Source organism: Carassius auratus, chromosome 12, assembly GCF_003368295.1.
Source record: "Carassius auratus strain Wakin chromosome 12, ASM336829v1, whole genome shotgun sequence".
Lineage (NCBI taxonomy): Eukaryota > Metazoa > Chordata > Actinopteri > Cypriniformes > Cyprinidae > Carassius > Carassius auratus.
In genome coordinates, this window is record NC_039254.1 from 13,050,506 (window position 1) to 13,075,776 (window position 25,271).

Here is a 25,271-nt window from a genome sequence, read left to right on the forward strand (position 1 = left end):
CTCGCTGAATTATGGGAATTGTAGGCAATTGACTGGAATAACGTTTATCAGGCAACTATATTTCTTCGGTTTGTTTTGGTCAGGCATGTGTCATTTGACCCACATCATGTCTCCTAGCAACAGGACCTGTCAACAAGAAGTAGAGTAGACATATGGGCCATGAACGCTAAGTTTCTTTTACCTTTTATCCATCTGTACAGTACTGCCAGGTTTGTTTAGTGGCTTTCAATGTTTATTTAAGATGTAACCTTAGTGAGAAACAACGCTATGCTATTTTAGTCATTTAAGGTCTTAATATTCTTCTAACATGATGTGGACTGTCAGTCAGCGCCAGTGAAAGTATTTGAATTTTAAGAGAATGCACAATCAGTGGAGTCACCTATCCAGCAGGAATATGCCATTCAGACCTCACACGAGGTGAGTTAATGCATTTTTAAAAAGACAGTAAAACATATATGAAGTAACAAAATATTTTTTTTCTATTTATCAAAAATATAAAATAAAGAAATAAAACGCTGGGAAAAAAAAGTTTCCACAAAATAATCAGCAAAACTTTGACTTTGATAATCATAAGAACTGTTCTTAATAACTGAACATCAATACATCTACATGCAGCAAGGTTTTTTATTTATTTATTTATTTATTTCATAAAATATAAATGTGTGTGAAAAAAAATAGCTATATATAGCTGATTGTCATTTCTTTGTAACTTTGAAATGTACTTGTAATGTCTGACTAAAAACTGATTTAAAGTTTTCAACATTTTCTTTCTTTTTTCTTTTTTCTTTTTTTTTTTTTCCAGTGTAACAAAAATATTTTACAATACATTTCATAGCTGCAGTTCATTTCATATATAAAAGAAATCTTTATTAGGCTACTCATTCAGTACCTTTATTTTTTCAGGTTGACGCTTATAACCTCCCACAATTCACACCAAATCTCTACCAGAAGTGTAAGTTCAAATCTCATTCACAACTCTGTACCTAAAATAGTTATTTCCTTTCGGAATATTTAGCACATACTGTTATTCTATACTTCTACCAGGTGTGGGCTCACTCACTATGTCAGCGCACACAAGCTGGGCACACTAACCGCTGGCAGCTGGCAGGTGCTTTAGGCAGTGACCTGCTGGGTCAGGCACAGGTTCGGAGGGCGGAGGAGTTTGGTGATAAATCAGCCAACAGAAAAATTAAATCAGGTGAGATGTGCAATCAGCCTAAAAATACAATCCAGGAAAATTGTGTTTGACTCATGAGCACATGAAAAATAAATCCTCACTGTCCTACTATAAATACCTTTGTAGGGATAGTTTAAACAAAAAATTTAAAAAGTTATGCCATTATTTACTCACCCTCAAGTTGTTCCAATTGTATGAATTTATTTCAGCTGTTGAAAACAAAATACAATATTTCAAAGAATATTGGTAACCAAACAGTTGATAGTAGCCATTTGACTTCCATATGGTAAACAGATACATAAATAAATAAAATACAATGAAAGTCAATGTCTACTATCATCTATCATATTCCTATAACTATCCCTACCATATGAAACCTTATATCACAATAAAATCATAAAATACATGTGAAGAATAGCATTAAAATGACTATATCTATAACATATTATTATTACTATTGTCAATACAATGTAAAAACATCATAACAACAAAAACATCATAATACAATAAAAATAATATCTGACAATCTAGAACCAAAAATCTTTGTGTGTGTTTTAGATTTGGTGGTTTATGTATTTGTGTTTTTGTAAAGCTTATCGGTTACATTGCATTACAGTACACAGACAAACGCAGATCCAATTTATCCACAAATCATGACAACACACGTCTTTCAGAATAGTGTTTAGAAGCGTTCAAGAAGTAACCACCTTGCATTAATGAGTTCATTCCATAATGCCGCAGTGCGTCTTCAGCATTGACTTCTGCCAGAATCCTGGGTTGACCGGGGGGATACGAGTGCCAGTCTGTGCCAACCCGCTGACCTGGTGTCACAAACCTGGCATCATTTTAGAGATAAGCACCTGTAGTGTTTTGGCACAGGAGGGGTTTAAGAGGCATTGGCAGTTACGCACTTGAAGGCTCTTTACCCAGAGAAACAATAGGAAAGACAGTATGGCTTTTGATTCCTATGCCAGGATTCTGTGAGTCTTTTTCATTTGTAATAATCAGAATATTGTGATGAAATAGAGGTGCACATTCCGAGAGGCATCTGCTTGAATCAAATGCTTCTTAATGCCTTGAGTTATTGCTATAGTTTTGTTGATTGTTTTTACTTCAGAGATGATATAGGGATGCATATAAAGATATTAAAAGATACTTTTCAGAATAGTACACAAACTGCCCTATTACTTTGTTAAAGCAGTGAAGGTACAAACCCCATGCCTTTTGAGGAGAGAACTTTTAAATATTTTAATAAGGGATAGTTCACCAAAAAAATAAAATGATGACTTCATTACTGGCCGTGATGTCATTCCAAACCTGTATGACTAATAAGCTTACTGATTATAGTTTTTTTTATTTATTTATTAGTTTTTTTTTTTTGTCCAATACATTAAGTTAGTTATAATTAGAGTTTAAGGGATTAACTGCATTAACTAGATTTTAATATCCATTTCATGATTAGTGTTACAAAATTATGAAAATTTGTGTTTTAAGCTGCATTCAGTCATGTCCCAAATATTGTTGCAGTGTGGCAAATAGTATCGCAAAGATTGCATGTAAAAAAAAATATATAATAATAATAATAATAATAATAATAATAATAATAATAATAATAAATTAATAAATTAAGCTATGGTGATCTTAAAAAAAAGAAAAGAAAAAAAAGCTTACTTAAAAAAATAATTTGTTGAAAATTTACTCTGGCCATTAAAGACAAATTTTTCTTCCCTGGGAAAGATTTGGAGAAATTTTGCATGTTTGCAAAGCATCCATTGGTGAGCAAGTGATATAATGCTAAATTTTTCCAAATCTGCTCTGATGAGGAAACAACAACATCTTTGATGGTTTGAAGATGTGTACAAGTTTTTTGTTTTTTTGTGACCTATTCCTTTAATAAGAAGTGCAAAAGGATTCATAACAGACAGTAAACATTTAGAATTTTCTTAATTTGTATTGATTTTTTAATCATTTACTCTCATTTTCATTAATGCAAACAGCCATCTGTCACAGACATCCTGTATGTTTACTCAAAACTCAAATATCTGGAACTCTTCATCCTATTCTTGAACACACGCACACTCTTGGAGTTTCTCTCACTGTGTGTTTATGTTGCAGCTGACCCCATGACACTCCACTGGCACGAGGATGCCACAAGTTGCCCACAATCCCCTTTGCCACAGCTCATCCACCCACTCTCGGCCGGCCGACGTACCAGACTCTGGTATGTTGCCAGGAACAAGTGGACTTTCGTGACAACTGTTTAGCGGGAGAGAAACGGGCAGACGAGGAGAGATGGGGACAGTTTATCTCACTCCAGGGATAGATCTATGGGATATCTGCCAGGCCACATGCTATCATTATGGAGCAGGTTGGATAGCACATAGAGAATGGCAACTTTCAATTTGGTGGGCCTTTGAACACAAAGGACTGTCAGGAGGAGCTGCAGACCACTTGGCACTAAAGCACTGTGGGATTAGATGGGATTAAACTGACAAAATGTGTGTGTGTGTGTGTGTGTGTGTGTGTGTGTGTGTGTGTGTGTGTGTGTGTGTGTGTGTGTGTGTGTGTGTGTGTGTGGATGCACCTATAATGGTTCTCTTTACATCTTTATATGCAGCAAAGATGTTACATGGTCTTCAAAACCTGACACTCCAGAGGAACAATTTAACATTTTGTCTCGCAGACTGACCCAAAACGCTAAACCAGGTATTGACTATTTAATTGGTGATATTTGCTAAAACAGGAATAATTATTGCTAATCCTCAAATTAGATTAAATTAAATGATGGCTCCAATTATGTGACTTGTTTAGGAGAGGTGCATTGTTGTGTTTCTAAGTGATTTTCACCTGTATGATGATAAAACAATAACTTTGAATGAGGAGTGACATCTAGAGCCTGGATAAGCCAAAAGATTAATTAAGATTAAAGTCAATAATGTGATGATTTCTGTAAACTAAATGGTTGTCCTAAGATGGCTGTTGTGACCAAAGATATAATTTCCGGACAGTTTCAGAAATTCAGCATTATCACCACAAAGTGTGTTTGCTGCTACGACCCACATTTACTGACCAGACAATAAAAATGCATAAAAAATAGCATTTATCAACGCGACATCACGCTAAAACTTAAAACTGCTTACCTCAAACATCTTCCTTTTTTATCAGCGTACATAAAAAAGTACAATTGCTAAGCTCTTCATGATGTTCTTTTTGTGTACCACTAGTGCGTACTAATGACGCTTTATTCCTCAATAGTAACTTGCATCTAGTCACTAGGTGTCATCATCATGCAGTCTGGATACATATTGTACCCAAGTTTATTAGATCCATGTCACACATGTGATTTGTAATGATCTTACAGAACTGCTAAAATCATGCAGTCTAGCAACCACTTAGCGATGACATAGCAACTGCATGCTTCTATGTAATGGTATATATATTGATATAGTAAACATCTGTCTTTGTTTATGTTTATAGATGCAGTACTGGAATGTCTGGGGGTCAGGTGGGAGCTGCATTGCTCTGTCTTGAGCTACTCAGACATACTATCTAAGTTGTATACTAACAGCAAAAGACAGAGGGATGTTCAGCTACAAGAGAGAGCTGGTACAGAATATGCTTTTTGTGTGTGTGTGTGTGTGTGTGTGTGTTTTCATCTTTTGTTTTGTTTTGTTGATTTTGTTTGTAGTGCATTGTTTTGTTTCCTGGAGATGATCGAGCTTAAAAGGTTTCTGGAGAACTTAAAGCATAGTAAACTAGTCAGTAGTGAACATTTAAAAAAAAAATGATGTTTGCCTGAAGGTGTAACCATAGCAACAGTATTCTGCATGAATACTCTCAGGTAGGATCAGTATCTATGTCTAACTGTGAAAAGTGAAAACCGTTATAGAGCATACCACCAACAACGTCTCAACTAATAACATAAGGATCTATTTGACTAACCAGTGGGAGAGGGGAGAGTGTCGTTCTGGGAACTTGTCTGAAAACAGTCATTATCTTTGCTGTTCTGTTTCGTGGCACAAGTGGTGCAGGAAAAGCAGGCATTACCTCTAGAATAGCCTTTAAAAAAAGTCCTGAGAAGTAGTTGAACCCATCCAAAGGTCATTCTATAATGAGAACCCTGTATTTATAAAGGAATTCATTAAAATAGGCATAAAATATGCAGAATAATAACTTTATTACATTATTAATGAAACATTATTATGTAATAAATAATGCAAAAGTGAAGATCCCATTGTAGTCATCATAGATATAAATATTTTGCATGTTTATCTTAGAGTTTATGGAATGGACATATTAAAAAGAAACAGTTCAAGAGAGAAATGCAGGCCCTCCGTTTTGTTTGTGATACTGCAGCCACAAGTAAACACAGCAAAGTTAATAGGACTCAGTGTGAAAGAGGACTGGTCTCCAGAAAGTGGCATCTCAGCGGCCCTTTGATTCTCAGACTGCCTGTCAAAGACGCCTCCATCAATAAAGAGGGTAAGCACTAAAAATGTGTCATATTTATTATATTATAGCGGTAAATAACAAGCTGTGTCATCATTACTTGTTGACTTGCTGTCACATGAGCTTCTGATCTACATTAAGTGTGCTATCATTGATGTTGACTGATGAGGGAGCATACAGGGGTATTTAAAGAGAAACAAGAGTTATGTAAGAATCTCTGCTGTGTCCTAGCTTTGTCTTTTGCCCTGCGGACCCTGTACGACCCAGAGGAACGCCCCAGTGAGTGGGGAGAGGCTGTGCTCTCTACTGCTGCATTACTGGGAATGTCAAACCTCTTAGAGAAGTGAGTATCGACAACTTCAGATCTAACCTTGCACTAGCAGGTCCAGTACAAGATGTCCAAAACACAGAATTGTGCAGTCACCGTCATTTATACATACATACCAATCCAACTTTGGAATAATTGTGGATATATATATATATATATATTGAAAGAATATCAGCATATAAGAATGATTTCTGGATTTATTCTTAAAAATAAGCTATTCCTGTGTGTGTGTGTGTGTGTGTGTGTGTGTGTATTGTGTCATATTAAGCAATAAAGAATGATCCAGTAGTGCATAAGCCCACACCCAAGTCTCTAGAGGAGTTTGTGTTGTCCAATCTCAGATTGATTCATATCCAGGATGCTGGGTGGAACTGGATGTGAATTTTGGCACTGCAGTCAGTCGCTGTATTTATTTGACAGATATTTCTCAAATAAGATCAGCCGTGTTCCACCCATCAGAATTTAAACTGCAGCGTGCATTGCATAACAGTGCATTTCTCTCTTGGTCACGGGTGTGTCAATTTGTAATCCTTAAGGGGAATTCAATTTGACACAGTCACGTCACGTCACGTCAGAATATCAGAAATAATCCAGACATAAATGAATACACCGTGTTTTATGGTATATTCAATATGTTGTCCTTTTAAAGCTGATGGATATGATTGACAGGTGTCTTAAAGAGATGTTGGCAAATATTTCCTCACTGACTGTGTGCAGCTTTCATCGAGTGTCCTGCAAGGTAACACAATTCTTCTTCTTCTTGCTTTGTTTTATTGTTCTTTAAATGTCCAACAGGGGGAGCTCTGTATTCATTGTGTGGACCTCTGTAAACTTCTTTCTGTGTTTTTCAGTTGAAAGAGACTGTTCTCCAGAGAGCATGTGAGCGCTGGCTGGAGCTGTTCCTGGTGACGGAACTCTCCTTCCATATACAACTCAGAGATTTGCCCTTTGACCTCCTTCTGAAGACCCTGCTTAGTCCAAGGTCTCATATGTTTTTTTTTTGTTTTTTTGTTTGTTTGTTTTTTCTTTACATTGTTTCAGTGGCAACTCACATCAGGATCTTGTTTGATTACATTGCTTTTGCATTCAGAAGATGAATGCTGTTCATAAGACCATTAGGATGTTTTGCATCGTGACATTTTCCCTCCAAAGCTTCATTACTGCAGTGCATCAGGGTGTTTTACTTTTGCATTTGTTTGTAATTCCCTTTATCCTCAGTGGTAATTTTCATTAGATTCTCATTACTGTAATATAGTCAGCAAATGTTTTCTTCATTTACATCATTTACTTTATTTCTTCATTTACATCAAGATAAAATAAGTACATTGCACCAAACACCATCTATCTATCTATCTATCTATCTATCTATCTATCTATCTATCTATCTATCTATCTATCTATCTATCTATCTATCTATCTATCTATCTATCTATCAGTCGATGGGGAAATGTGCCGAACACATAATGGTCTTAAAATAGACCTTTTGTCTTTGTGCAAAATATCATTTCTTTTAATTTTGGGGTGACATATGGCCTGGAGATTCTTAATAACACTTTTACAAAGTACTTTTCTGTACTTCAAGTGACCGTCTGCATACATAATGACTATTAAAACACATTAAAAAGAGCAGATGGAGTAAATCAGCAAGAAACTAATAAGCTTTCTGTGTCTAGACTGTTCACATCTAATGAGTATGAGGTCTTGAGAGCGGTGCTGTGCTGGCTGTACTTGCAGTTAAACCCCCTCAGACAGACCCTACCAGCCCACAGCACCATCATCACCTTCTTCTCCAAGTACGTAACCTCCTTTATGGCATTTAGAGCTATCAGCAAAACACAATGCATGTGATCCATTAGTATAATTCCAGACAGTAAAAGCCCCATTTATGAAGGACATTCCAATAATTCAGTACACTATTCATTCTTTTTTAAATGACCTTGATACGGCTAAGCTAGTTCCGTGCACATATGCTGTTTTAATGACATCCTTCCATCATATATCTGTCTGTTTCAGGGAAACGGCTGTTTTCTTGGAACAGCCTCAGGGTCAAAAATACGTCGCTATCTTTCAAGCACTTCGTATTCATGGCATTACCGAATGTAAGTTTTGGTTGCTTCATGATAGATGCTCACAACATCGCAAAATAACATCGTCTGCAGCATTAGATTGGTCTTCAAAACCAAGCATACTTTGTCCCCAATCTCTAGATACTGTTGTGCCTCATTTCTTAGCTTAACTGAAAACAGACAGTTTGGCCGAATGAATGTGTTTATCTCCACGAGAGTGTGTCCAGACAAACAGTACGTCCCAGTTACAGTATCACATCATGGCCAGAGTCAGAACCTCATCCACTGGACCTCCAACGCCCACCAAACAGACGTGACAAGACTATCAACTGTTCTGAAATACTTCACAGGCACAGTCATACTACTGATGTGGATAATTCATCAAAAAGGAACATTTGTTTGTTATTCTCACCATTATGTCATTCAAAATTGCATGGACGAAAAAAAAAAAAGTGTCCAAGTGTCAAGAGACGTAAAAATTACAGAAAAATGAAGTGTGGAAACCTGTTTGGAAACAGTTCTAAACACACTTTGCTCATATGCAGAATTATGGATCTAAACAAACTCTTAACCCTACATACTAAGTACATAACTTATCCTATAAAAGATAGAGGGATAAATTATACATCATTTAATGAGGGGAATGTTGCAACTTAGCACCAAAATTCACATAAAAAACTAATGTTCAACTAATGTTAAAGGAATGTTTCACCCAAAAATTAGCTGAAGATGTACTTACTCTTGGGCCATCCAAGATTGAGTTTGTTTCTTCATCAAACCGATTAGGAGTAATTTTAGAATTGCATCAATTGCTCACTAATGGACCCTCTGCAATGAATGGGTGCCATCAGAATGAGAGTCAAAACTGCTGATAAAAGCATCAAGATAATCCACAAAAACATGACTCCAGTGAAGTGAAAATATTCATGTTTATTATGAACTAATCTATCATTAAGATGTTTTTAACGTCAAACCATTGCTTCCGGCAAGTGTTCTATCCCTAATATTGATTTCTCCAGTGAATCGGGAGAGAAATATGCACAGATCAAGCACTGTTTTTAAGCGAAAAAGGATTTTAAGAGGACTGATATTTTAGCCAGAAGCAACAAATTGAAGTTGAACTGCCTTAATGATGGATTTGTTTCTTACAAACATGCTGCTATTTAATTGAACATTAAACGTTAATTGATTCACTTGAGTTGTGGTGATTACTTGTGGTTTATTGTGAAGGTTTTTTTTTTTTTTTTTTCAGCTGCTTGGACTCTCAAACTGACGGCACCCATTCATTGCAGATGAATCGTTAAGCAAGTGATGTAATGCTAAGCTAAATTGCTCCAAATCTGTTCTAATGAAGAGACAAAATCATTTACATGTTGAACCTATTCAGGTTTTCTGCAAAGTTGTATTTCTGAGTGAACTATTCCTTCGAGCTCACACTATACTTGTTGGGAGAAGTAGCTTATCACTGAAAAAGCTACACTGTTTTGGAAGTAACAGAAATTGTCTTCCCTAAGTTAAAAAAAAAAAGCGTTGCTACTTTTAGTTTACTACGCAACACTTCATTTGAGTTTTGTTGTTTATGTGTGTTCATGTCTCAGGGCAGCATCTGCAGGAGCTGCAAAACATCCGAGTTCTTCCCGAATCCTGGCTGCTGCACATCCTGTCCAATCATTACCACACTGTGAGTGTGTGTAGAGACCACAAACACAACGCCTTATTCAACCCACCCGTCACTCCAGATGTACCGCCATACATCATTCATAAACTGCTTGTTTTAATATAATTTGTATTGATTATTTGGCTCCACATGAAAACTAATTCATGAGCTGCAGGGTTTATCTGTATGTGTTTTCCACAGCTTTACCGCGGGGGCGACATGGTATTGACTGACTTCTCCAAACAAGCGATCCGTTTTGGAATGATGCTTGATAGGGTGCGGTACACTTTCTGTCACTTCAGCACTGATGCATTATGGCCATTCCTAGAGCTTTTCAGTCCTTCATTCACTTGCAATTACAGTTGTTACAATATGACTACGTCAATCCATGCTTTTTCTTTCATGCTCATGTTCTTTTACTTGTTTTTAAGGCAGTATTTTGTGTGTGTGTTTTTTTTCCATGTGTCACCGTACAGGAACAAGTGTGCTGCACTCAAACCATCAGCATACATGGCTTTTACTTTCTTCTCCAAGCTGCTAAAATGGGCGAATCAGATACATACAGCTTCTCCATTGAGGTTAGAGCATTCACAGCTTCATATAACCTTGTGAAAAAGAAGTGTGCATAATTGCACCAAATGTGCACTTGTAGTTTACTTCATGTACTACATTACAGATGATATAATGTTTATAAAATATAAGGCCATTAGGTGTATTTAAAAAGAGGACACTTTTCATGACCAAGTCTCGACACACAAAGTATACTTTGTTAAATGGGTCAAATTTTAAGTATCACTTACCATGCTTTAAAAAGTATAATTATTTTGATGTGTTGACTAAGTATGTGATGTAGTGTGTTATGTGACTTCATTACAATTGTGTCATAACAAACATAAGTTTCAATGGAAATGATAAGTGTATTTTATTTAGTCATATATGCTTGCCAGTATATTTAGCAGTTCAGTTAAACCACATTTCAAACACAATAAAAGCAATGTATAGAGATGTATCAAAAAGCACTCTGTCACACTTTATTCTAAGACCCAATTCTCACTAAACCATTTTACATTAATATACTCCTAGTTTGCTGCATATTAATATTTAGTAAGGTAGTTGTTAAGTTTTAAGGTACTGGGTAGGGATGTAGAATATGGTCATGCAGTATATGTGCTTTATAATTAATAGACAGCCAATATGGTAGTAATAAGGAAGTATTGGTTCCTATGCTAAAATGTTTCCAAGCACTCTTAAAATAATTGTTTGCATTTAATACTGTATAAATTTAAACTGTTAAACATTTTAATAGAAAGTAAATAACAAATAATGCAATTAAGGATCTGAGAAATTACATTTATCTTGTGCTTCAGTATTTCATTTGAAAGCTAATTATTACTATAATAAATTGTCTTTTTTAAAAGTATCCTAAAGTGTATTTCTTCACAAGAGTGTGTCTGATTTATCACGTCTTAAGTAACCACCAGATGGCACTTTGAGATGGAGCTATCAATGTGTTCAACTGGTGTTGTGTAAAAGCAGCTCACCCACTAGATTGTCAGCACTCATGCATTTCTTATGTCAAAAAGGTCATACATTTTTTGATCTTTTATATTTTGGGTGAACTTAGAGATTCTTCAGAACATATGTCATCTCCCCCCCTCCTTCTCTCTCTCTCTCTCTCTCTCTCTCTCTCTCTGTAGAGGTTGAAACACTGGGATCCTGCTGTGTGCCAGTCTTCTGTTGTGAGCCGTCCATACAGTGTACGATCTGATCGATCGGTGTGCTATCACATCACAGTGCAAAGCTTTGCCAGTGGCGAGTGGCAAGAGCACAGCAGTGGAGCTGTCAGTCAAGAGTTTGGCTTATGCAAACGCCGCTCTAGGAGCACGGTACCAACACCCATAGATTAAAATAACATTTAAAATAGTTTTCTTAGTACATCAAGTTAAACTAAAGTAAAATAAGAAATCTTAAATATTTTTTTTATTATTATTATTTATTTATTTATTTTCATTAAGTTTATTTCAAGTAACAGATTTCTATTTTTTGGTTTTAGTTTTAGCTAACAACAATAGTCCTGATAATAATAGAAATGATAAAAGAATAATAATGTTTTTGTAGTTGCAGTATAACAGTTATTTATTATCATTTCAAGATGATCAGATGGTCGATCTGTACTGAATACAAGAAACTTTGACAGATCTTTTTTTTATAAAAGTAACATTTTTCTAATTTGTCCTTTTCTAACAGCCGTTCCAGATTGAAGGACTTTCTTCTCCCATCCTGGTGACCTTTGCTTTGGCTTTCCCATTTTGAGCTTGAATATTTCCCCCATTTTATATTAGATATATTAATAGATTAAACAGAATGACAGAATGCTTTTATGTTTTTCATGTTTGTGTATGGTGGACACTATGTCTAATAACAGCTATATTGTATTATGAATTCCCCTAGAGTCACTAAATTACACATGAGCAATGCGCTTGTTTAATATTCACACAGAATTGCTTATTTTATCATCATATCTGGGATTTCAGTGTGGGCACTTGCACAAAAAAAAAAAAAAAAAAATTATATATATATATATATATATATATATATATATATATATATATATATATATATATATATATATATATATATATATATATATATATATAAATATATATATATATATATATTATATTGTATATATATACAATTAATAAATCTCTGAAAATAAATAATTTAAACAGCTGTTGGGTTTAAGAAAAACAAAAGGTTGTTTTTAACCCGGCATTTTTTAGAGTGCACAGTTTAATGTGGGGAATAAAGCGATGAAGCAGCTCTTTATTGTGTGTGCAGCAGTAAACAACTCTTTACTGCAGGTAAAGAAAAAACTGTTTGTATACATATAGCAATAATAGTATCATAGTTTTTTAACAAAATATTTTGATCGATCTATCTATCTATCTATCTATCTATCTATCTATCTATCTATCTATCTATCTATCTATCTATCTATCTATCTATCTATCTATCTATCTATCTATCTGTCTATCCATCTATCTATCTGTATATCTACTGTATCTAGATGAATAAGGACAGTTAAGGGTAAGAAACACTTCTGGGTATTTTTATTTCCAGGTTAGGCAACAAAAATAACAACATCCAAAATCCTGTGTAGCTTTAATTAAAAAAAAAAAAAAAAAAAATGTCTTCATTGCTGTATAACAACAACAACAACAACATCATAATAAAAAATAAAAAAAAGAAGTGCAGTCAATTAAGAAATGCAGAAGTAGCAATATAGATCTAAAAATGTCTGAGAGTAAAAATACAAAGAAAAAATATTAAAACAGATTTAGAAAGAAAGAAAGTCAAAAACTCTAATGCACTTTTTACTATTAATTATTATGCAGGGTTTTTTGTTATTATTATTACATATATTATTACATACATATTGAACATATATAAGGTCTTATTCTATATTAGATTTAAATTTTTGTATTCATTTTTTTATTATTATTAATTTTTTTATTTAAACAGAATATCTTGTTTTTATCTGTTGAGCATATATTTTCTTACTTTATTTGTTTATATATTTTTCCGGAATTTTTTTTTTTTTTTACATGTACAGTTTGCATCACTTCTGTCCAGATTAATGTCTGAAACCTGCTGGAGTAAAAGCAGCTGGTGACAGTCTGCCGTGAACACTTGAAAGTCTTCATTCTTCTTCTCTTCTTCTTATTTTTCTTCTTCTTGCTGCTTTTTTAGTTCTCGGAAAGTTTCCACAAGGCATATTTCAATTCCCGTCCTTATGCACTGTTCTAAGCAATTTTAGTAGTGTGTTCACACTGAAAATTCCAGACAGAAAAAGTGCACTTCAAATAGTGTGGTCCAAATAAGGTAAATTTAAGCGTATTGCATTGTGGGATACAATATGTTGCCTAGTGTGCTCTGGTACTGCACGTTTTGGCAAGCTCATCCATGTCTTCCAAGAACACAGAAAGTTAGCATATATAATTTACATATTATACTGTCAAATTAAACTTGAAAAAGAAAAAAACTCTTCTAAGGAGCACCTATTGCACCATTAGCTGTTGTTTTTGAAGCTCATTTCTCATCCCTAGATCTGACAGACTGTCCACGTCAACACTGTGGACTGCCGTCATTTGGCTTATGCAGCCTAAAAATAGTTTCCCTCATCTTGAAACATGCTGCATTGCTATTGTTTCCAAGGGCTGCGAATTGAGGGAAGAGGAAGCGTGTTTTGCGTGGTGCGCTCTGTGTTTTCACATGGGCAAGCTGCCACTGAGGAAGCAAAGCTATCCTGATCACAATACATGCTGGAAAATGCTCAGCCGAGCAGTGCGGATATACAGCAGCCGTTCACAGACTACTGCGTGACCCGCTGACCCCATGCAGACTCTGCTCCTCTGACCCTGTGACCCATGACTGTCTTCCCCTGACCCACATTTTAATTCGAAAGTGAATATGAGAAAGCAGAAAGACTTTTTGAGTCTTACTAACTCACCACCAAGAAAGTTCAGGACTTAAAAAAAATAAAAGAAGATATTTTGAAGAATGTTGGTTACCAAACAGTGTCTGGTAGCCATGTCGTAATTACTGTAATTCTGAGATGACAACACGTGGTGCTGTTCACGTCCTCGGACTGAGGATTATCTGTTTCTATAAGGACAGTCAACAAAATGAACCCGAGTGAATGTTACTGGCAGCTGTATAACACAACACAAAAGTTGCTAAGCAAATGCATTATTTTTACACTTTATAATTAAGTCTTTTGTTATTACATGGACAGCCTAGCTATATGACTCTGCGCTGCATGTATTTTGTTTATGTTCTGATTGTAGGAAGACATCTAGATTGGCAAAAGTCAATTACACATATTTTTAAATATAAATATTAAGAAATAACTACTTAATTACATTTTACTGCTGGAAGTGTAGCCATTTTTCTCTGGTTCCGTGTCATGTGGTGCAAGCTCTCAGAAAACTCCCAGTTCACAAGTTGTAACTACGAGTTCTATGAGGACATTAACACTTTTTACAAGTTGGTAGCTTGTAATTACGATAATTATGATATGGCGCGAACACTTCTTTACTACCCCACCATAAATACATCAATGGCTATACTTACCAACATTCTTCAATATATTTTCTTTTGCATTCAACAGAAGAAAGAATTTCATACTGGTTTGGAACAAGAGTAATAGGAGTAAGAATTTTTGTAATTCTTACTCCTATTGTGAGAATACATCACAATTATGACGTGTGCAAATCTAAGAATTCAACTTGTGAGATATAAACACAGAAATGCAATGTCAACTCACAATTTTGAGAAGAAAAGTCCGAATTGTGAAATCTAAACTCAAGTTTGAAAAAAAAAGTCACAATTGTGAGATAAAACGTTACAATAGACCTATATATATATATATATATAATTGCAAAACATAAACTCAGATTTGATAGGGGAAAAAATCTAAATTCTCAGAATTCTGAGAAAAAGAAAAAAAAAATCTGAGATGAAAGTTGCAAAAGTAGATTTAAACAAATTCATGGTGGAAACACGCTTCCATAGAAATCATAATTTATGTAGTTAGTTAGTTTTCTGAAATATTAATTTGCAGATTCAAACTGTAGAGTTTATCAAATTTTTCAGCCTTGCATAATATCATGCACATATTATTCAAACTGTTAAAAATGTATTAAATATAATCTATTATTTTTGTAATTAATTAGAGACAATTTATATTGCATTTAGAGCAGTTTTTCCAGTCTGTTTGCATATATATTCATTTTTAGTTTTATTTCATTATGTGCAGTGCTGCACTTAACTATAACCTCTAATAACCTTTACTCAAATCTCAAACTTGCACCTTAACAATAAAACACTGGGAGAGAGAGAGCATCCAGGGGGATTTCCCATAATACAGCACTATTTCCTTCTCTTCAGTCACATAGAGAATTGAAAGGCATGCACTGGATATACCACACTGTGGAAGTAACATTTCCAAAGCTTTAAAATACATAAGTTAAAATGTAAAAAATACAATAGAAACTGTAATGTAGTCATTTATCCCTGTGATGGCAAAGCTGAACTTTCAATTCAGGATTTTTTTTTTTTTTTTTTTTTTTTTTTTGTAACATTACAAATATCTTTACTGTCATGTTGTATACGTTTAATGTTTCATTGCTGAATAAAAGTATTATTTTTGTTATTTTATAAAAAAAACAAAAAAAAAAGACACATCCCTAACTTTCCACATAAATACAAAGCAGCACAATAATAATAAAATGTTTGTTGAGGAACACCAATTATACTTATCATTATAATTTCAAGTCAACATATTATAATAATTTCTGAATATCATCTAGTCTAAGTTACTTGACTGCAGTAACACTATTTGAAATTGGATCAAATATGACCTACACATAATCAGCCTGAACAGACATTCAATTTATAACTACAAATCCCATCGTCCTTTTCTTTATATCCGGGAAAGAAGGGGCCTTTTCCTCCTTCAGTCGTAATTTTGTGAATCCCACTATGGTGACGATTTGGATCATGAATATTAATTATATCCCCAGACAGACGGCTATTTGATTGGCTGAATGCAGACATATGAAGGTGGGCGTTAGTCTGCTGCCGAACAGTCGAATCACACTGACAAGAGGGTTTGGCTCATGTTTATTAATACAGAAACGTGACTGGGCACGCTAGAAAGGTTGCCTAGCGACGTCAAGAAGAACTAATTAATATTCATGAGCTAACCCCTGGTCATAGTGGGTTTCGCAGTTCCGCTCTCCGCCCGTCAGTTGTGGGATAGGCAGACAGTCGGAAGTTTGTGGGAGATGGGCTGAAAGTCCAGCACAGACAGACCGAACACTGCTGCACAGGAGTTTCACAGCTGCTTATAAGTGTGTAAGTTATCTACACGTATACTAACGAGACATAAGCGTGGAATATTAAACTCTGAATGCGTGTTATTGGTTGTGTTCAAATCAGTAACGTTAATTACACATTTACTAGGGCAGCTCACTAGCTCCCTTTATGCAAAACCTGTCGCTTCTTTTTCAGACAGCAGGTTACCGATCGAAACACATTCAGTCATTTAAGTTAGTCTTGACATGAAAAATATATATTTTTGGAACTCGCTCTGAGAAATGATAGATTGGTTTTGTCTGAAGATATGGCATTGATGCATTATGTCTGTACACAGCTGTAAAACCTAGTGCGCTGCTTAACTAGACAGCATTGTTGGACATCCCAAGCATGAATGGAACGCACAAACGCTCCTGTGATGCTCGTAAATGCTGTAGAAGTACCTGTAATGTGGTGATACCATGGTACAACAATGCAGTGGTAGTATCAGGTGGTATGGTACTGAGATGAAAAAAAAGTAGTGCCATTGTGCTTATTTAGTTGGTTTGTTTTTGTTTTTGTTTGCTGGTGAAGTGAAGGGACAGCTGTCATTCACTGTTTTGATCTAGAGATCAAAAGTGCCGCCCACTTTTTCAGTGGCCTTGGTGTTTTTGAGGTACAGAGTCTTTCCCTTAGAGATTTTTTAAATCTTTGTTAAAACATTACATGCAATGAACCATAGAAACCAGCTACACAGTGAATCACAACGTTACAAACTTTAATTTGAAGTGGGGAAAAGGGAAATCTGACAAAAGACAATGGTGCAATACTGTGCACTTAATGGCTTTAATCATAACAGACATTTATATGTATAATTGTGACCCTGGACAAAATCATTCATAAGGGTCTTATTTATTAAATGATTTTACTGAGATTTATATAAATAAATAAGCTTTCCATTGATGTATGGTTTGTTAATATAGCACAATATTTGGCTGAGATACAAAAAAAAAAAAAAAAAAAAAAAAAATTGAGAAAATCACATTTAAAGTTGTCCAAATAAATTCCTTAGCAATGCATATAGCTAATGAAAAATTAAGTTTTGATACATTATCTATAGGAAATTTACAAAATATCTATGGAACATGATCTTTACTTAATGTATAATAAAGTATGTAATTTTAGTTTGAATGTGATTTATAAATCTTTTTCCAGTCTTAATTTAGAGATGTTGATGATATTGAAACACTGTATTAACAATATATCAATTTATTTCAAATTTCAGACACAGCCCTTGTTTCATTTTTTTTTTTTTTTTTTATATATATAATTGAGTATATGCTTTTGATTAAAACCACATAATTCATAGGTCTGTTGAGTACTATATATATATATATATATATATATATATATATATATATATATATATATATATATATATATATATATATATATATATATATATATATATACACAGTGCAAAAGTCTTAGGCCACTAGTATTTTCACCAACAAAAAAAAACTGTTTTAAGTAAATTATTTTTATATTTTGCTGTAGTGTGTCAGTAGGAAATATCAGTTTACATTTCTAAACTTTATTTTTGCCATTAAATGTCATAATCCAGTGAGATTTTTGTTTGCACAAGGAGTCTGACAGCAGCCAGTGCTCCACACAGAGATCTGATCTCATCATCATCAGTCTGACTGGAATAACATTACGAAACAGAACAGACTGATACCGACTCAATCCAGAAGAACTGTGGTAATACCTCCAAAATGCTTCAAGAAACCTGCAACGCTACAGCACTGTGCAAAGTTTTAGGCACTTGTGTAAAAAGTGTGTAAAGTGAGGATGCCGTCAAAATAATGCCATAAATAGATTTTATTAATTAACTTCAAATTAAATCGACATTTAGTGTGACCACACTATGCATTAAAAAAAGCTTTTGTCATAGGTGCACTTGCACGTTGTTTTTCAGGTAGCTATGAAGGCAGGTTTCTTGAAGTGTCTTGGAGATATTGCCGCAGTTCTTCTGGATTGAGTCGGTCTCAGTTTGTTCTGTTTCTTCTTGTTATTCCAGACAGACTGATGATGACCAGATCAGATCTCTGTGTGGAGCTATGGCTGTCATCAGGCTCCTTGTGCAAAAAAAATAAAAATAAAATCTCACTGGATTATTACAATTAATGGGGAAAAAAAATAATGTTTGAAAATGTAAACTGATATTTATTACTGACACACTACAGCAAAAGATAAAAATAAATTACTTAAAACCATTTTTTTGTTGGAAATACTAGTAGCCTAAGACTTTGCACAGCACTGTATATATCTGGAACCCAACTGTTGCACTATATTGTTGTTTTCTCTTCAATTGCATATTGCCATCCCTGTTCCTTCAGTAATCAGTAGTACCATAATAATACCCTGCTGTATCAAGAATGGCTTAAACATTTACCATGATAGCACCATGGTATTTCTATAATTTCTTTGGTATTGTCGTTACTCGTTTGACACAAATCTGTCATTGCTGCAGTGTAAAGTAGTTTGGGCTCATATATTGCAGACCTTAATTGCATACATTGCTTTTTGTTTTTGATTACTGCATGGGGTTATTTGTATTATCATTATTGTACGGAAAAGAGCTGTCAAAATATAAAATTATTATTAATAATAATAACAATTGAAACTAAAAACTATAGTAACTGCCATAATTTCATATTTAGGTGAACTATTATTTGAATGGCTGCACTGTTTTCTGTATTTTCATAGCAGTTTCCTGTTTCCACACAAACACTCATGGGTTCAGAGTTAGGAACTGTGTAAGTTGATGAATGCATTTATTAATAGCTCAGACCCACTCATGTACATCTCACTGCACCTATTGTTTTCTTACATAATCTGTTTCAATTAGAACTGCTGATTACTTTCATGATAATATTAATATAACATTCATATGAAAATGTATTTATTTAGATATTACAGCAGTGTAAACTGTAGGATTTTAACATGAGAAGTGGATGGAATATTTTCCAACTTTCCAACACACCAAACGATGCAGAATCAATGGGTTGTTGTGTGTTGTTATGCTCAAGGTGTTTACTCAAGGAAGATATGTCAAGCCTGTCAAGCAAGTATGTCAAGGGTATCAGATGTATATATCAAAGTTCCTCCAAAACTGCAGTGCTGAAGTGAAAACATTCAGCTGTTGTGCTGGGGTCTATCCAAACAGTTTTTTACATAAAGCAACACAGAGTTTGTACACAAATACCATATTACAGTTCTGGTTCAAAAGCTATGTTATTCAAAAGTTTTGGGTCCAAAAGTTTTATTTCCTTTTTTAGAAATAAATAATTTATTATTATTATTATTCAGCAAGGATAATATAATATTCATTTTCTGTTTACACATTGCTTGTGCTTTGGTGTAGAGATGAATCGGTATGATTATAAATGTTATATCTCGATACTGACCAAAATGATCAGGGTTATCAATATTATCATGGTTTTGTTCGGAAATGTTCAGAAAGTACCCATACACACACTGAAATCGTTTCACCAAGTTTTAAATTGAAACTAAAAAGCAACAAATAAAATTAGCAGCATTATGCACTTGTTGTTTGCATAAACATTCAAATAATTAAAAATAGCTTAAATATTAAACAAACATAAAATATTGACTGGGTGAATTATAGCATGTCATCTACTGACATGTACTACATATGCAAATGAATTACAAATTAAATTAAATTTATGCATTTAGCAGACGCTTTTATCCAAAGCGACTTACAGTGCATTCAGGCTATAAATTTTTACCTATCATGTGTTCCCGGGGAATCAAACCCCCAACCTTGCGTTTGACAACACAATGCTCTACCACTTTAGCTACAGGAGTGTGTGTGTGTGTGTGTGTGTGTGTGTGTGTTTACAACATTAACTGAACTGAGTGGAATTCAATGATGAACTGCCTTTAACTGTCATTTTGCATTATTGACACACTGTTTTCCTAATTAATGTTGTTCAGGTGCTTTTACAAAATCCATTTTGTTTAAACCTCTATATAAGTAAAGGAGACTTGACTTGACAACAAAAATCTGATCCAATTTTCACATTGGTCTGAAAAATATGGCAGACAGGCTGAATGAAAATGTAAATCCACTGTTTGGCAGCATGTTGCACTTATGGAACAGTGAAATGGAGCTCCTCCCCGGTAACCTCTTCAACCTTTTAACTGTCACCCCCATTTTTGAACATAGACGTGAAAGTACACTATTCACACTTAAATTGTTATAATTCATAAACGCTTTTGAATACAGACCAAAGGTTGATCTCTTTTTAAAGAAGACAATCTGCAGATTATTGCAGAAGTGAAATCATTTAAAAAAAAATGAAAGCATAAAAAAGTTATAGAAGTTTACATTTACAAAATAAATACATTTATTATTTTATTTTTATTATATTTTATATAAAATAAATATTTTATAAAATGTTTTAATCCAAAATTGCTATAAAATTAAAGCCATATGTCTAAATAAGTTGTGTTCCAAATTTGAAGTTGATATAAAAAAATGTAGGTTCATATGCAATTTTGTTTAGGCGTTATACCACAAAAAGCCACCGGGCGCCATTGAAACTCCATTGAATTTTTTGGATGCATTTTTCTGTCACAAATGTATCAATTATTATGTCTATGACAAAATAACCACCAAATATGGAATCTTGAGACTCAGACCTTTCCAACGATGTGTATTTTGTCAAGATTATGAAAAGTTTTGATTCTAAAAGACCGTAATATATATGGAATATGACCCCTCCCACTAAGGGGGAGGAGTACGCTAAAAGATTTTAAAGTATGATTTCCATGGTAACTCAGTATCCGATTTCAAAATGGTTTTCATAAGATGAATTTGGAGTATTTAAGCTTTCAAATGATATATAATTTATGATGATTACTAAAACATGTGATAGGGAAAAAGGAAGCGGAGTAAATTTTTTGTGACAAAGGTCAGAACTCCTGTAATGACGTATATGTTTTGAGGTGCACTCTTTTTATAAATTAATCTTTTACTGTTCCTTCATCATTTTTAACAACAAAACGTGGTCAAATATCTATTTAGGAGTCTTAGACCTTTCCAACGATATATAGTTTGTCATGATTAGATTAGGATATAATTGTAATATATTGAAGTAAATGTAGGCGTCCGGTATACGGTACGGTGACAGTTAACAGGTAAAACAAACCAGCTCTGTGCTTATAAACACACACATTTTATGCATTACATGGAGGGAATATGAAGAGCAAATGTCATCAAAACTTTTCAGGGACAGGTTGTTGTCCATTATGCACTTTGCTTAATACTGAGGTTACCGCAAGTTTTTAAAATGAGTTTAAACAAATATGGTTTTAATGATTTTTAAAATATGAAATGGTAATGCTAACCGCTGGGACTTGATTTCATAGTTCCACTAATGGTTTTATCCCAGGGTGTAGGTGCTATGTTATTTTCAAATACAACAGCATGTACAACAAACAACATAATAAAATTTTGCCAGATTTAAGATTTGACACGCATTTAGTGCCAGTCACTGGACATTTCACTTTAAAATGGTCACAAAACCTGCAAGAATTAACATAATATAATTTTGCTGAAATGCTGCCATTTGATGGAAATTATTCTCTTACAGCCAGTGGCTTTATACCAGTTATGCTCAGCATAAGAATGCTTCACTGCTGTTTCCTCTAGATCCAGTCAATCCGGTTTGCATTTCATTCTGGTAATTTACGAGTTTTACCTGACAAGGAAGAAGATATAGAAAGAAAGGAAAAAGATGTATAGAAAGATCTATCTCTTGCTAGATAATATAACAAAGAAATTTCACACTGTACACCTGATGCAAATCTATTGACAATGAATGAGAAATGCCACCTCCCTTGACTTAAACCTGAATCTGTCTCTCTCACTCAAACGTGAAGATAAACAGAAGCACAGATGAGGTCTGTAGGTCACGTGTTCTGACCAACAGCACAAACTGATTATGGGTCATTCATCAGTTTATAGGTTCAAAAAACATGAATATCATGGAAAAGTTCTTTTTTTATTTTTTGTAATTTAATTAAAAAAAGAAACTTTCTTATATTCTAGATTCATTGCACACATAATAACTAAAATATAAAGAAATAATAAATTATTTCAAATATTATGACTGAAAAATTCAGTATCTCAAAAATTTATAATATTCCATTTTAAGCTTGATTAATTTTGATTATAAATACTGGGTACCTCCTGTACTACTTTAGAACATGCAACCACAATTATGGGGAAGTCTACTGACTTGACAGTTTATCCAGAAGACCATCATCGACACCCTTGACAATGCCACAGAAGCTCAACGCTGAAAGGGCTGGCTGTTCACAGAGTGCTGTATCAAAATATATTCATAGAAAGTTGACTGGAAGGAAAAAGTGTGGTTTGAAAAGGATGCAAAAGCAACAGGGATGACCGCAGCCTTGGGAAGATTGTCAGGATGACCCGATTCAAGAACTTAGGAGAGTTTCACAAGGAGTTTCATCTGCTGACAAGCTTTTTGGAGACTCCGATTTCATTTTGCAACAGGACGTAGTACCTGCCCACAGTGCCAAAACCAGTTCTAACTTGTTTGCTGACCATTATAGTACTGTGCTTGATTGGCCAGCCAACTCGCTTGATCTGAACCCCATAGATTATCTAATGTCAAGGGGAAGATAAGTAACAGAGACCAAACAATACAGAGAAGCTGAGGCAGCTATCAAAGCGACCTGGGGCTCAAAAATGCCTCAGCAGTGCCACAGGCTGATCACCTCCATGCCACGCCACATTGAAGCAGTAATTTGTGCAAAAGGAGCCCCAACCAAGTATTGAGTGAATAAATAAACCTACTTTTCTAGATCTTGAACAGTTCTGTATTGTAGTTTTTTTTTTTTTTTTTTAATCTTTGAGAAAATATTACAATTGTTTGAGATACTGAATTTCTAATTCCCCTAAGCTGTAAGTCGTAACCATAAGAATATATATAATTTTTTTTCTTCTTCTACAGTCAAGGCTTATATTGCATGGTCATCAGAGGTCTGGATGAGTGTGTGTGTCTAAATTTGTCTGTCTCCATGAATCAGAGTGAGACAGACAAAGATCTTCCTGTGGATTAAATCTTTATTCATCATCATGAAATGACCAAAAATGAGTGGAACTTTCCAACTTTATTTACTACATTATATTGCATAGCAAATCCCATTGAGTTATTGTTTACATTGTCAAAAATTGTAATGTGTATCATTGCACAGCTCTGTATAATTAAGTTGGATGTGTATTTATTTCCAACTGTACATACTGTGTACTTATGTGAAGGAGTGTATCAGTGTATTAACTATCAAGCAGTTAAGATTTGCTTTACATGAGAATGTGTATAAAATTGGATGTAATACAGTTTATATCCAACTTTAATATATTACTAGGCAATAATATAGTTTACATTTTGTGACTATACATAAATAATCATGAAGCTGAGATTTGCTATAGAGTATATATTGCTTTAAGTGAGTATGGTGTATGTTTGTGTTATATCCAACTTTAAAATATATTGCTGGACATTTTGCAATGATATAGAAATCAAGCAGTTGATGGATATTATTATTATTATTTGGATATTATTGAAAAATGTAAACTATAACTATATATATATATATATATATATATATATATATATATATATATATATAACTATATATATATATATATATATATATATATATATATATATATATATATATATATATATATATATATATATATATATTAGAGGTGGGCATAGATTAATTGTTTTAATCTAGATTCATCTCACTGTGATCTTGAAATTAATCTAGATTAATCTAGATTAAAATGGCTCATTCGAATTCTACCGACGGCATTCAGAATATGTGTGTTACCCAAATAAAATTGACAAACAGTAAGTCTTTGAGAAGGGGTTTATCAAGCTAGATGGTGCATTAGAAATGTACATCTCCTGTTTCCAAAATGCATCACAAACTGCTTGAAAATCTGTAAACTAATTCCACATTGCACAAGCGGGGACCCGGTGAAGGTTCTACCTGTTTGAAATTGTCTAATTTGTATGTTCGTTTATTTTTATTTGTTTGTGCTATTTACACAATGTTTAAGGTTTGTTTCAAGTTTGTAGGTGTCAAGGTACAGAAACTAAATAATTAAATGTAAAAATGCACTGGATAGTCTTCAATGTAAAAATGAAATATACAATCAAACCTACATTTATTCAGACACCTTCAACATTTCTCACATTATTACAGTTTTGCTATATATAAAAAATATATATATCTGGTGTCTGAATAATATTTGGTTTGACTGTTAAAACTACAAAGTAGTCAAGAGCAGTGAGTGATTTTCATTTTCATTTTCTTGGATTAACATTACAGCAGCCAGTAGCTAAATTAGGCGCGGTCTCTTTAAGAGACGATGAACGCATCCAATATAATACACATATAATATAATTTTCCTCAACTGTTTACTGATTATTTTTTTTTCCAAGGTGGACATTTTGACATATTTCATATGTATTTGTCGGCACTAGAGCAAAAATAAGTAAATTCGATGTTCAAGTGTTTTGATCAAAACAGTTGAAAACGCTTATTTTTAGCGTCTCGAGACGCCTTTCTCTGCTTGAGCCCTGAACACCAGAACACCGTGAG

General features: G+C 33.9%; 2 protein-coding genes across 11 annotated transcripts in view; both read left to right on the forward strand.

Moving 5' to 3' along the window:
- The first annotated feature begins 106 nt into the window (after positions 1 to 106).
- LOC113111872 (BTB/POZ domain-containing protein 16-like) lies at positions 107 to 12,133 on the forward strand. Of its 5 annotated transcripts, none has more exons than XM_026277037.1 (18): positions 108 to 209; positions 325 to 417; positions 904 to 952; positions 1,045 to 1,198; positions 3,293 to 3,398; positions 3,795 to 3,883; positions 4,655 to 4,783; positions 5,534 to 5,659; positions 5,858 to 5,969; positions 6,624 to 6,693; positions 6,806 to 6,936; positions 7,628 to 7,747; positions 7,968 to 8,053; positions 9,619 to 9,761; positions 9,879 to 9,953; positions 10,154 to 10,255; positions 11,375 to 11,563; positions 11,925 to 12,133. In XM_026277037.1, the coding sequence occupies exons 2-18, from the start codon at positions 359 to 361 to the stop codon at positions 11,988 to 11,990; spliced, it is 1,806 nt and encodes a 601-aa protein (XP_026132822.1). In that variant the 5' UTR covers positions 108 to 209; positions 325 to 358; the 3' UTR covers positions 11,991 to 12,133. The 5 variants fall into 5 exon arrangements, with proteins under 5 accessions (XP_026132821.1, XP_026132822.1, XP_026132825.1 ...); XM_026277038.1 differs by having other exon boundaries at positions 128 to 209; positions 280 to 417; XM_026277039.1 differs by having other exon boundaries at positions 134 to 209; positions 289 to 417.
- Positions 12,134 to 16,455: 4,322 nt separating this feature from the next.
- plekha1b (pleckstrin homology domain containing, family A (phosphoinositide binding specific) member 1b) overlaps positions 16,456 to 25,271 on the forward strand; it is a 42,394-nt gene continuing 33,578 nt past the window's right edge. For all 6 annotated transcript variants that reach the window (XM_026277043.1, XM_026277044.1, XM_026277042.1 and 3 more), the window contains exon 1: positions 16,456 to 16,598. The gene's annotated coding sequence lies outside the window, so the exon portion shown is untranslated. The remainder of the gene's footprint in view (positions 16,599 to 25,271) is intronic.